We start from the raw sequence: 13,900 nt of genomic DNA, 5'->3' as shown, positions 1-13,900 counted from the left end.
TGTCTCACTGTGATTTGAGGTAAATTCGATTTAAATACTTATTATATCACTATAATCGTTTGCCAAGCAGAAAGTATAAAGGTGATTCAAATCTTTGATCTTTCCACTACATGACAAAACAGTTGTATTTGTCATTACGTTGGCTATAATGAAAATTTTAAAGAAATTTGGATGATATCTGCTTAATGTGTCAATAACTGTACCGCTTACCCTACAACATTTAAAAATAAGTTAACATAAACCTTACTTGGAATTAATTACATTAAGGGCCGGTTTATTCAACTACCCAACAAATCTTAAGTAACTACTGGTTAGTTAAATTTACTTATGAAAAGTAAAGCAATTCTGTCTATTCATGTGCTACTGGCTGTTAAGTAGATACTGAAAAGGTTGGTATGTTTTTAAACGAATAGTCACGCACACCAGTAGGTGAGCGTCAACGTTTTTAAACGATCTGTAATTCTTAGAGAGAGATGCGGCATACGAATGCTAGTATTAAACAAAGATAGTGACAACGTTTACGTTACTTTCTAAGGTGGTTTTGTTAGGTTATATACCGTTTGCGCTTTTACTTGTTCGGTATTAGTTATTCTACGTACCGGTACCATGGATGCAAATACAGGTAAGTTTTACCAATTACGGAATATTCACTACTATTACAACATGTTTTTACAGCTAGTGATAACAAAAAACGGGCACGATCTTCGAATTTTACAATGGCTGAATCAAGGTTACTAGTAGACGAAGTTTGCAAACGGAAAAAAATTATTGAAAATAAACAAACTGATGCTGTGACATGCAAACAGAAAGAGGACGCGTGGATCAACCTCGAAAGTGCATTTAATGCAAACAGCGGATCCACGTTTCGATCAACTAAAATGTTAAAAATAAAATACGAAGGCATAAAACGAAGTCTCCAGCAGAAACGTAGTAAAGAGAAGTGTGGATTATATCGGACTGGTGGAGGCCCTCCCGATACAGTGACCTATACTGACTACGAAGAGAAGCTGCTAGCTATTATAAGTACGCAAGTGGACGGATTACACACGCAAAATGATTGTGATAAAGGTAACAATTAAAAAGACCCTATTACATTATTTACAAAAGTGCTGCAGATTTAGAAATTCCTGTTATTCCACCACCAGAACCAGTCGAATGTACTCAACCGATTGTAATCGATGCACCAATGTCGACAGCAGAACTTAGTGAAGATGAAAGTAGGGTGTAAACATCACCAGAGCTACATCTCATTTAGAACCCGTTGCATATGTTTTGGATATCCCCATCGAGATAGATATGCCAAATGAAGAAGCAACTCCAATTGAAGCAAGTGCAAGTGATGTCGGTAAGTGCTTCCTTTCATTTTAATTCCTTAATTGAAGTGAGTATTTATTGTATCTAGCAACAAATGCAACTGGTTGGCAATCGTGGACCCCACAAAAAATGAAAGAACCACCTCACAAAGCTTTGCAACAAAAAACAAACCGTAAAGCAAATCTAGAACAAAAATTCAGTAAATTAGCAAACAGTAGAGAGGAGCTGGTTAAATTGCAGTTGGCAAATGTGGAATTGGAAAAAGAAGTGTGACAGGAAGAGTTACAACTCATGAAAGAAAGGCGTGAAAGGGAAACAGCAAAGCATGAGTTAGAAATGGAGATCTTAAAATTGAAACAAAAATTATTACAAAAGCAATTTTGTTTGTAAAATTTGTATTAAAATTCAGTTATTTTATAAAGTTACTTTTAATTTCTATGATTGTACAACTGTTCAAAATATTCTAATAACTCTCTTCTATGATGGTGGTTATCATTGTCATTCCTAGGTGGAGGAGCCAGTACATTCTCTATTAGTGGGTCATCCTCCAAATCGTCAATGGCATCTCTCTCTTGACGTGCAATGTTATGTATTACTGCTGTGGCGACAATAATATTTTGTGCTAATTCAACACGACACCTCATTCCTACGGATAGTATAGGGAAACGCCGCTTCCAAATGCCAAAAGTTCTCTCCACTACAGTTCTCGTGCGGATTAACGATTCATTAAACAGGGTCTCTATTTCACCTTGGGGATTGTTAATAGGTGTAATTAGATACGATCTGAGGGGGTATGCACTATCGCCTAATAGCAGTCCATTGCCCATTTCCCCATTTTCAAATTGCATTCGAATGAGTGAATTATCAAATATATTTGCGTCATGGCTTGATCCAGGCCATCGAGTGACAATATTTCGTATGTAGTGCTTTGCATCACTGATAACTTGCACATTTAAGGAGAAATATCCTTTCCTATTTCTAAATGTCTCGGCTTGTTGCCCACCTGGTGAAAAGAAATTATGTATGTATTATTACATGTAGGTAAGTAGTTACCCAGCAAACATTCATTGTTGCTGTTATATAACTGGAAAGTACCAAGTTATATAACGGATAATAGATAACATACACATATCTGCAATTGTTATGAAGTAATATAAATATGAGAACATTTCAGTAATGTAAATAATATATAACATTCAGTACTGGAGTTATCTATATCTAACATATAGTTACATAACATATGCTACATTTCCTAAACATATCTGCAACCATAGCCATGGTACATAACTCGAAAACATTTCCTTGATATATATGTTATATAACATTTAAGATGCAGGTAAACAAATTACGAAACGAATGTATCTCCGTCCTTAACCGAAAATTGTATAATTGTAATTTTCTGTTAATTTCTCGTTATTTATGATCAATATAATGATGGACGTGTTAATTTCTAATTTGTGTTGCATGTATGTAGAGCTGCGCCTACTCGACGCTAATGCAATGCAAGTTGCCGCATTCCGCTGGCCGTTGCCCGCGTTTTCTGTATTCTGTTTTGTTTAATGTTTATGGTGATTTGTGAATTAGCTGACGAGTGACACGTGAAAGTAAGTATATCCTAGTTTATTTATGTTGTTAAGTGTTTAATTAAGTGTTTAAGTATAGCTACATTGTAGAGGTTTGTTTTATAAAACGACGAAACTTATCACAAATATCATAACTTTACGAACAATTGAAAGTGGAGGCGACCTAACCTATAAAGACATGCTTAAGTAAAGGAAGATTTGACCATGTTTAAAACAATTCTGCAACAGACTGCGATTTTATTGAAATTAAATTAGGTATTTCATAGAACTGCAGTAAGTCAAAATCAGCTCACATGATAAAAATGGTTTGGTCTATCCTGCACATGTTATTACTGAAAGCATCGTAAAGAGCCCCATAAAAGGTACGATTGATCTGTTGAATCCGTCGGTTCCGACCGATTGAAACCACGATATCGGTACGGTGTGTCGAGATCGTTAACGATCTACTTAACCCTCGACTTAACCTAATGGGGTATTGGTAAACGCAATGAAAACTCATGAAATGGTGAATATAATTGTATTGATGAATCGACAGTATATGGTCTCTTTGCGGTCAATCTCGTTTGCACATATTGAATTATGTGAGCACAATACTGTTGCGTTTCAAACATCTGAATGATCGATCATAACGACCAATCATTTTGTGTGTGAGTGGTAACCTTTGACCAATCTACCGTCATGATATCCTTTCAGACTGAACGCTATATGGGGCCTTTATGTGTTTGTTACCATTCGCTTACGGTCATCTTAATATTTTTTTGTATTGTGGAGATTGAGGTAATTTTGTAGGAGGCGAAAATTCTTCACCGCCTCTTGGTAGTGTGCATTTTACGTAAACTGGTTTGTTCACGTTATACTAAAGAACAACTGTAATCACTGCTCTTTTTTCCGTAACTTTAGAGACAGTGTGCCAATGACACTTTTTTAAATTATAGGCCCTAGGACCAAACCAACCGTAGTCATGCCCAAAGACTTTCATCTTATGAGCAAAAGGCGTAAGAATCAGTTGATCCAATTAGGAGTAGACCAGATTCTAAATACTGATAAAGATGAAGATATTGGACAAACATCTCCTTCTGCATCTACGACATGTAGTTTATTCTCTGATACTTCACTTGAGGTAGAAAAAATATTGCATTTTATAAAAATATACCTATCGCAATTACAACTGAAAATGAAAATAAAGCTTTTGTTAGCAAAAATTCTGACACAAGTTTACCCACTGATTCTACGGATGGTGCTTCCTTTGTTTCTCTACCAGACTCATTCAATCACAGTTCTGTTTCATACAATGATGTATTTAATAGTTGTTCATCTTTGAGCTCAAGTTTCAATGAATCCGTATCAGGGGAGGAAAATCTTAAAAAAGAATTACGTACATTTATCATTGAATGTAATGTAGCACACACAACTGCGAATAAATTATTGGATATCTTAAGACGCCACGGGCACGATTTACCCTCAGATGTGAGAACATTATTAAGCACCCCAACACACACAACATCTAGATATGTGTCGACACTGTCGTGCGGAGGACAGTATTGCCATTTAGGATTATCATATGGGATTGAGCTTTCGATAAGGAAATACTTTTTAGAAATACCAAAAATAATTAAATTCAATATCAATATTGATGGATTGCCATTGTGTAAAAGCTCGACAAGTCAATTTTGGCCACTGCTAGGATCTATAGTAACTGATTTTCATACTGAACCATTTTTGATTGGAGTGTATTTTGGAAAAAAGAAACCTGGGAATGCTAACGAGTACCTTAAACAATTTGTTGATGAATATTTACAAATTACAGAAAACCAATTAATTATCTGCGGTGTAGAAGTAAACGTGAAATTAAATGCATTGATTTGTGATACCCCTGCCAAATCTTTTGTATGCGGTACTAAAGGTCATACAGGGTACTTTGGTTGCGGGAAATGCATTCAAGAAGGTGACTTCATTCAGAACAGGGTAGTATTTCCGGAAATAAAGAGTCAGTTAAGGACTGATAGTTCATTTAGAAATAAAAACCATCCTGAACATCATGTAAGAGATTCTTACTTAGAAAAGTTGGGCGTTGGAATGGTATCTCGTGTGCCCTTAGATTATATGCATCTAGTATGCCTGGGGGTGATGAAACGTCTTCTTCAATTCTGGATAAAAGGTCGAATAAATCTTCGGTTAAAAGAAGTGGACTTGATTTCTGCAACATTTGTGAATATGAAAAGATCTATAACAAAAGAATTTGTTAGAGTGCCCAGAAGTCTTTTAGAAATTGACCACTGGAAAGCCACAGAGTTTAGGCAATTTTTGTTATATTCGGGGCCTGTACTTCTATTAAAAAGATTACCCGCAATTTATTATGAACATTTTATTTCACTAACTGTTGCGTTAAGAATCCTAATTGATCCAGAATTGTGTGTGACATTAAATAAATATGCAGATTCGCTTTTAGTGTGGTTTGTTAAATATTATGGAGAGTTATACGGACATGAATTTTTATCCTATAATGTTCATAATTTGGTACATTTAGCTGGGGATGTTATAGAACTTGGACCTCTGGATACATTTAGTGCGTTTAAGTATGAGAACTATATGCAAAAAATCAAACAAAAACTTAAAAACTCTGGCAACTATTTGCAACAGCTTGTAAACAGAGTGCATGAAGAGAATAATCTGCCTGCAGAATACAAGGTTCCCAAGAAATACCCTATTATTGTATATTTTAAAAACGATTTACAAGTTATTAACTGCATTAAGTTTAACAGGTTTTCAATTTCTAAATCTAAATATGATAACTGTGTTCTGTTAGAGGATGGCACGTATGGTGTTATACAGGATTTTTCTATGAAGGACAATAAATGTGTAGTGCATATACTCCGGTTTAGAAATGCCGTGCCCTTTTTTAATTTACCTTGCGACTCGCTTAAGATTGGAGTTGGTGTGATACATATCCAACATGGTGACGTAGAAACCATTTTTTTAGAGCAGATTAAAAGAAAGTGTATTATCTTTGACTATTCTGATAATTGCAATAATCAAGAGTATGTTGTAGTGCCATTATTGCATTCTGAATAATTTAATCATATTTCTTTCATTTTTCTTTTGTGTATATTTGACCACCTCCACTGTGCAATACAATATATGATGGAAATATTTACGTAATTATTTAGGTACATTGAAGCATATTTTGTTATTATGTTTAGTTTATATAGTTATAGCTATTATAGAAAAATTTGTACATATGTATACCTATTGCATATTTTAAAAGTTGAAATTGTGTATAAATTGTCTCAATAAGTACTGTTAAGTTTCCAGGATGTCTTATGCGGTAGTGACATTCACAAACAGTAGCGACCATCCAGATGAAAATGACTATTGTACGTCTGAAATTCCAATGTCATGGTTGTGTAATAATAACACAAAATGTTGGTGGCCCACTTCGAATAAGAATGTAGGTTCGCTTATTTCTAAAGGTGCACCGCCAAATACAGAAAAGTGGAGTGTGGAAGATGTTGTAGTTGAACAGACGGGGGGTAATTATTTCAACTTCTATACCACTTGATCCAAAATAGATGAGAACAGTTTGAATTACGCGCCTACAATTTTTGGGGTATTTTGCTTTGGACATTGGCGATCGTAATTTGAATTTTCTCTACATCGTGTACCTACTTAATAATCAAATTACTCCGCCTGTTTTTAAATCATTATATTAATATCTTACTAACCTTACAATTTTTTTGTTTTTGCGGGAAATTCAAACTGTCCTTACTCTTTTTGGATCACCCGGTATATCTACACATTATTAACGATGAGTAATTGTAGTTTCTCTTGAAAAGGGCAGGAAGATTGCTAATGATCTAGATTATGCATCATCGGATGATGCCAGCAAGGGAAGAGGAAAAAGAAAAATTATTAATCCTAGGAAGTCCACCTCAGATGAAGAATGCAATACAAACATATCCTCTAAAAGTATGGTGATATCATTTCTGTTTAATTTTGGTAGTGACTACATATATGTTATAGACTGGAGAAAATTAACAAATATTGCGTTACCACCTCAGTTGCCAGGTTCAAAAGTTGATAATTATGTTCTACCAATCAGGTAAGCCGACTAGTGTTTTGCGGTACTTAATGACAATCCTTTATTTCTTTAGTCCAATGATTGCAGAAGAAGCTGGTGTGAGTGGTGATCAGGAAAATGAAATCCAATGTATGCCAATAATTCTTGCAAGTGAAAACCAAATTCAGTCAATGCCAATAATTCTGTCAGATGAACAAAATTTGTGTGAGTTTTAATATTTTTTCAATTAACTCATTTTTATAGTTGATGTCAAGTTCTAGAAAATAATGAAGTTAGAGGAAGTGATGCACATGTTGAAGAACAATTTATAGATTTGGATTTATCTATTCAGCATTCTCAGTCTACTATGAGCAGTAAGTTTTTTTGACACTGTTAACTAGTGGAATAACAACACTTAAACTTCTTGTACATTTTTTAAATTGAGTTGATCAGTTTAAAATAAAAGATGTATCAAATTGGAAGAGAGCTTGCATGATCAAACTTTATTTAATAATTGATACTTCAAGTGCATAATACATGTACATACAATTACATCCTACTTGTTCCTTAGTTTTCTTTTATTTGATCATTTTGACTCTTACATGCATGTTGCAGGGACGCAGAATGTCATAGAAGATCCAAATACAATAAGCGACTATATCGGCAGTTCGAATGCTAATATTGGCGGTATGGTATCTACGTAATATATCTTTGCAACAAATTTTGACAATATAAATTTGTAGAACACCTCACAAAAATTACGAGAATGTTCGTATCTATCAATATGGCGCTAAAAAGCATTGATCAAAGACTAGGAAGACTAGAAACTGGGCCAGAAGGAGCAGTATGTGATAATGAAGGATTGGAACTGATTAAAGGATCTCTTCCATTGAACGACATCGAAGCCATAACAGCATTTGATAATTTGTTATCCAATAAAGAAGTTTCAAAACAATTTGTAAGTTTAACGTAATTTAGGTTTTTTTTTGTTATTTCTTAAAACAGGGCCAATTTTACAATCAGCAGTTATTGTTGACAGAGAACTTTCATACACGTGAATGTTTTTGTTGAGTAAATGTCAAAATGGGCCCTTTAATAAAATTAAGCTTTTCGATTAGCTCGTTGGTTAATACATAATTTAATTGCTTCTAACCAATCAATAAATGAATTGCGGTTGGTTAATACATAATTTAATTGCTTCTAACCAATCAATAAATGAATTGCGGTGTTAATGAAAAGATAATCGAAAAGCCTTGCATACAGTATGGGTTTTATGGACTAAATGTCTTTCTAATTTGCACAGTTCTTCGATAACGTTATCCTTGTTCCTCTGCGCAATGATGTCAAACAGACAAATTACTGAATTGAAGTATTAAAGCACATAATCCCTTTGCGTTGTTATTCTCGCGTTTTTCAAGCATGTACAGCTGTATGTCGAAAATTTAAAAGTGCATTCTTTATATTGCAGAAGAAATATGTTACTGGAATTGGAGGAAGCTGCGGCAAGGATAATATCTCCCGCATATTAAAAAGTGTATTTACAAATGCCTGTGCTGTGAATTGTTCCTGGATGGGTCGAAAAAACAATTTTGCTATGCACAAGTTGCGCTGCATTGCTATAGTAAAAGGTACATGTTTAATGTTCTGATCGTTACAATATTATAAAATATATTTTTCAGATGTGGTTTGCTCAAGTTTTTCCACTAAGGAAAATGAATTCGAGCAAATGTGTAGTGAATGGTTACGTTTTGCGAAACAGAGGCTCAACCGTGAAAAGTAATCTATATGTATTTAGGCATTACTTTTATTTTCATTAGATATTTTGGAAATTTGTGTAAATGTATGGAAATAAACTTAAAAAAATCTTTCTTAAATTTTCATTATTGCGTTTGTAAGATAACAGTTATTGCATTATGCAATGTTGCTGTTATCTTAAAGAGGTTATGGAACAGTTACGTTATTCTGTTATATAGACGTTATCTCGTTGTGTTAGATAACAGTTACTTATTTTGTTATATAACTGCAAAGCAACCTCGTTATATAGTCGCAATATACCTACAATGTGTCTTTGAGTGGGAAATAATAACTAACGTGAACCTTACATGTGATACTCAAGTGATGTTACTTTAACATAAGTAAAGTAACAGGGTTATATAATATCTCTATAACAGTTATATAATGGTGTTTGCTGGGTAGGTACTTAAACTTTGATCATACCTGGTGATTGAATCCGGATGTGGGTACCATCAAGGGCTCCAAGAACTCTTGGAAATGCTGCAATGTTGCAGAATTTTGCTTTGACATTATGTTGCTCTTCTGGATCTCTTGGGAAATAGATATAGTCCCGGCGTAATTGACACAAGGCAGTTACGGTTCTCTTTATTATTTGTGCCGCAGTACTCTTATGTATTCCGCCGAAATCTGACACGGTTATATAAAAGCTTCCACTTGCAAAAAAGCGAAGCGTAACAAGCAACTGCTGCAATGGAGCTATGGGATTGTTCCTGACAAAAAACACGTAATTACATACCATCATCACAAATGTATACTTTTGCACTTACCTGTTAGTACGAGCCCGAATATCACCTTGTATTAACTCTAATACTACAAGGACGGAAGCTTTAGACAATCTAAACCGTCTTACAAAATCAGTTTCATCCCACTCGTGAAAGTTATCGACGTGACGAAATCTATTAATTGTATTATAGGGTCGCCTTTCAATGTTATTAATAATATCCATTTCGTTAAATAACAAAATATCGTCGATAACGTCCATTGTTTACATACAATACAAAGTGTGAGGTTAGAATAACTGAAGTAACACCTTACTGGCGCATTGAAGTAGCCTATAAGTTTACTTTACCAGTAAGCTATTTACACGCCCCTGTAAATTTACTTGGCTGTGAATATACAGATGTCTCTCTTACTTGAACCAGTAACTTACTTTGAACTTTACTTGAGCTTGAATAAACCGGCCCTAAAAGTCGATATGACGGCCGCCGTCAGTTGTGACGTCAACGCAATAGTGGGGATCAGTGTCATAGCTAGTTCTATCGGTAGGCTACGATCTGCTGCATAATCGCGAGTGGAAACAGACGATGTTGGAGTATTTACTACTTGTACAATTTCATTATCATTCACAGTTCTTACACAATTTTCTTTTTCTGAAAATGGAGAGTTTAATAGAAATATTGCGAAGCATAAAAAAATTACCACACTTTTACAAATAGGTTTTTGAATCTGAGGTGGTCGCTTCAATCCTACGTCTACATCCTCTTCGTCATCAGTTGAATTGTCATATAATTTCCTGGCTTTTATTTTCCTCCTTTTAACCATAAAATTCTCTGTTTCGCTTTGAACGTCAGATGTCTCTTTTGCTAGATTTAACTTCTCATTAATCTTTTCAAAATCATCTGAAATTTAACTATTGTAATGGAATGGAACAACGTCGAGTTAGAGCCGAAAGTATTGCTCAAAGCTTTAAACCCGTTGACATGAATGAGTATTTGTTTTACACCCTGAGCTTTACGAAAGTTCCACCCGTTTTACCAGGTTAGTAAGAACTACCATGAAAACAATTGCGGCAACAATTCTAACCATAGCAAAACTACCTACCCGATTACACTGGTTGTATTTTTGTAAAAACCTCTAGATCGGTATATCCAGAATGCAAGGAGTAACTATACTATTTCCGCTAAATTGACTTAGTAGAAAGCAAGCAATCAATGTAAATCTACTCATGTAAACGAGTCTTAACTTAACTTACCACAGTTATAAAAGGTTCGTTTTACTTTGCATAACTCCCATGTGGATTCATTTACCGCTTCTCCTTTTTTAACGGCCTGGTGAAATTTGCCGAGTTCATTATATGGAGGCCAAAAAACACCTCCGTTTTGCGCGGGGTAAACCATGAGGTATGCACAATCGAAATGGCACCGGCAGCGTCGTCAAACTCTACCAATTCGTACATAATAAATACTACACTGAATGATAAAATATTTACGATATTTAGACACAATAACACGTTGGTTGACCGCTATACCATGTAAACAAGTTAAAAAGTAATCGTAAACGATTTACATAAAGCGCATTTCCACTTGCATTCATTTCCCATTTATAAGATGCAACTTCTGTTAAAATCTTAAAAATCCGGCCACAAATATGAAAGATAGCGTTGCACATGGGCAATCCATTTTTGACGTGTTACTTCAATTTCAGTTTATGAGAAGAATTTCATTTCAATGCTTTTCTAAATAAGAAAGTTGGAACTGCGCAAAAAATTTTAAAACTAATGTTAGATTTTCCTTTGTTCCAAGCGCCTAAGTATCAAATTTCACTTAAATGGTGCCATAGATAAAAAAGTTGGCACTGCGCATGCGCAAAAGAAAATTTTGAGACTGGCGCTCGATGATCCTTTATTCCAAGTGCCTATGTATCACATTTCATTTAAATTCTTCCATAAATAAAAAAGTTGGCACTGCGCATGCGCAAAACCAAATTTGGAAACTGGCGTTTGATTTTCCTTTATCCCAAGTGCCTATGTATCAAATTTCGTTTAAATTCTTCCATAAATAAAAAAGTTGGCACTGCGCATGCGTAAAACCAAATTTTGAAATTGGCGTTTGATTTTCCTTTATCCCAAGTGCCTATGTATCAAATTTCGTTTAAATTCTTCCATAAATAAAAAAGTTGGCACTGCGCATGCGCAAAACCAAAATTTGAAACTGGCGTTTGATTTTCCTTTATTCCAAGTGCCTATGTATCAAATTTCGTTTAAATTCTCCCATAAATAAAAAGTTGGCACTGCGCATGCGCAAAACCAAATTTTGAAATTGGCGTTTGATTTTCCTTTATTCCAAGTGCNCTGTGAATTTTGAATCGATTCGACTCAACTTTTGGCATTGCGTATTATATGGCTAAAGCTATGCCCATATTGAATTACATGCAATTCAGTTCATAACTAACGGAGATGTAAAAGCGATCGAACATTTCTAAACAAAGTTATCGTTCACACGGACAGATAGATGGACAGCCAGACAAAGGAACAGACGGACAGACCAGCATGCAGACGACAGATAGCAATGCAAAATTATAAACGATCTCTAGGATCGTTAATAATCGGCAAAAGTGTAAAATTATAGAACATGTAAAAAAACGGTTTTTTGTTTTTTTTACAATAACTTTTTTTGTAAGCGGTACAGAAAAAATTCCTTCCTTGGTACAAGACTCGACACCATAACGAACCAAATAGCGAAAAAAGTAGAATAATAGCTCTTAAGATAAAGAACTAGTAGCGTCGCAAAACGAGCGGACGGACGGACGGACGGACAGCCGGACGGACGGACAAAGTGGCCACAATAGCGCATTTTTTTTTTATTTTTGTGGAAATGCGCTAAAAATGACAGCCAACTGTTTACATCTTTGCGATTTGCGCGCTCGTCGATCAAAATGCGCGAGACTGCACAAATGCAGCTCGGAAGTGTTCGCCCTATTTCGTTTTGTACGTAATAACAAAGCGCGAAATTAGAATGTTTCCACGAGTGCATTCTAGATTCACAACTGACAATAATTTTCAATCGCATTATTACAGCCTACAATTTTTCTGTAACAATTTTCGTCATACAAGTATATGTTCATTTATAATGACCCAGAAAAACGTGAATAAGGCGTGTCTAAATTGACGGCACAGTAACGTCTTAAAAATGACGTTACCACAACGTCTCATCAACTGACGTTCCATTTGGCGCTACCAAAAATGCAAATGCTTTACTAAAAACGCTTACAGAAATAGTGTTCCATTTGAGGAAGTAGAGCTTCAAACGGAACGATGCGGAGCACTGATAGATGTTTATTTACGTTTTGAGGTTAAGTTAGTATGTGTATCGATGATTTGTAGGTATACGATTTAACCCTTGAAGTATTCTGTAATAATAATAATCACTAAAATAAAATGGATAAAACTACCGTCGCTTTATTGTTCACGACAGCAAAATTTGTTTTTCATAATAATTATGCTGATGAGGATGAAGATATTGTGAGTTCTGTGGCCCTGAAAAAAAGTTTGAACAAACAAAGTACCAGTAGAACACCTACTATCATAATATTGCATTTCACTGAAAAAACTGTACCACAAATGAATAGCATCGAGTTCAAATCCCATTTCAGGTAAATACTTCCTATAGGTACATACAAGTTATCCTTCAACTTCCAATAATAGCTTTCTTTTGTCAATATTATGAAAATTTTGTTACTACCTAGCTCATTTTAGGTTGCTTCCTACAACATTTGATTTTGTATTAAATCAAATTGGTGATAGTTTAGTCAGAAAAACATTGGATGGAAATCCAATGGTGTCACCTGCAAAGCAACTGCAAATTGCCCTTTGGCGACTTGCTACACCCGATTCGTATAGGTGAGTGTCAACTTTTACAAAAAATATGGTGTAATATCTGATGCTTTCTTAGATCAATTTGCTTACGGTTTCATGTAGGACAAGCAACTGCTATTCGGAGTGTGAGGCGAGTAGTTCGTGAATTGATTGTAAGGCTAGACAACTTTATAGTGTGGCCTACCGGCAGAGCTGCAATTAATATAACTAAGCGATTTCGGAAAACGAGTGCATTCCCTGGAATTGTAGGGGCTATAGATGGAACCCATATTCGCATTCCTGCTCCACTAGAGTTCCCCGAAGTATATATAAACAGGAAAGGCTACCAACCATCCAATTACAGGTAAATGATTATTTTCAACAAAAATGTGAATTTGAAGGGGTAGCTTTTTTTTATAACAAACCTATCATTTATTTTATTTCAGGCGGTATGTGATCACAAGGGATTGTTCACTCATTGTAATGTGGGAAATGTCGGATCGGTACGTGTTTCGACGGTCAGCCTTGGCTGATTACATAAATAATGAAAGATATTTCGCAGAAGGTACTCATTTAGTA

The 13,900-nt window shown here is 35.0% G+C and overlaps 3 protein-coding genes across 5 annotated transcripts; 2 read left to right on the top strand and 1 right to left on the bottom strand.

Annotated features, from left to right (window-relative positions):
* The first annotated feature begins 369 nt into the window (after positions 1–369).
* On the top strand, positions 370–1,561 carry LOC116182727. The gene is made up of 3 exons (XM_031503272.1): positions 370–1,068; positions 1,116–1,345; positions 1,403–1,561. The coding sequence occupies exons 1-2, from the start codon at positions 717–719 to the stop codon at positions 1,226–1,228; spliced, it is 465 nt and encodes a 154-aa protein (XP_031359132.1). The 5' UTR covers positions 370–716; the 3' UTR covers positions 1,229–1,345; positions 1,403–1,561.
* A 1,256-nt stretch (positions 1,562–2,817) lies between these two features.
* Positions 2,818–8,822, top strand: LOC116182726. 3 transcript variants are annotated; one of them, XM_031503271.1, is made up of 11 exons: positions 2,896–2,918; positions 3,833–4,017; positions 6,203–6,427; positions 6,717–6,863; positions 6,918–6,996; positions 7,049–7,179; positions 7,230–7,328; positions 7,570–7,641; positions 7,698–7,912; positions 8,423–8,582; positions 8,634–8,822. In XM_031503271.1, the coding sequence occupies exons 3-11, from the start codon at positions 6,211–6,213 to the stop codon at positions 8,732–8,734; spliced, it is 1,221 nt and encodes a 406-aa protein (XP_031359131.1). In that variant the 5' UTR covers positions 2,896–2,918; positions 3,833–4,017; positions 6,203–6,210; the 3' UTR covers positions 8,735–8,822. The 3 variants fall into 3 exon arrangements, with proteins under 3 accessions (XP_031359129.1, XP_031359131.1, XP_031359130.1); XM_031503269.1 differs by lacking the exon at positions 3,833–4,017 and having other exon boundaries at positions 2,818–2,918; XM_031503270.1 differs by lacking the exon at positions 2,896–2,918 and having other exon boundaries at positions 2,947–4,017.
* Positions 8,823–9,535: 713 nt separating this feature from the next.
* On the bottom strand, positions 9,536–10,995 carry LOC116182725. The gene is made up of 3 exons (XM_031503268.1): positions 10,721–10,995; positions 10,173–10,367; positions 9,536–10,118 (listed from the first exon to the last, which is right to left on the bottom strand). Exons 1-3 carry the CDS (start codon positions 10,863–10,865, stop codon positions 9,907–9,909), a joined length of 552 nt encoding a protein of 183 aa, XP_031359128.1. The 5' UTR covers positions 10,866–10,995; the 3' UTR covers positions 9,536–9,906.
* Between the last annotated feature and the right edge of the window lie 2,905 nt (positions 10,996–13,900).

This window comes from Photinus pyralis, unplaced genomic scaffold (genome assembly GCF_008802855.1).
Source record: "Photinus pyralis isolate 1611_PpyrPB1 unplaced genomic scaffold, Ppyr1.3 Ppyr1.4_unclustered_Scaffold7253, whole genome shotgun sequence".
Lineage (NCBI taxonomy): Eukaryota > Metazoa > Arthropoda > Insecta > Coleoptera > Lampyridae > Photinus > Photinus pyralis.
Note: the sequence above shows the minus strand (reverse complement) of the source record. Positions and strands in the feature narration are given on the sequence as shown.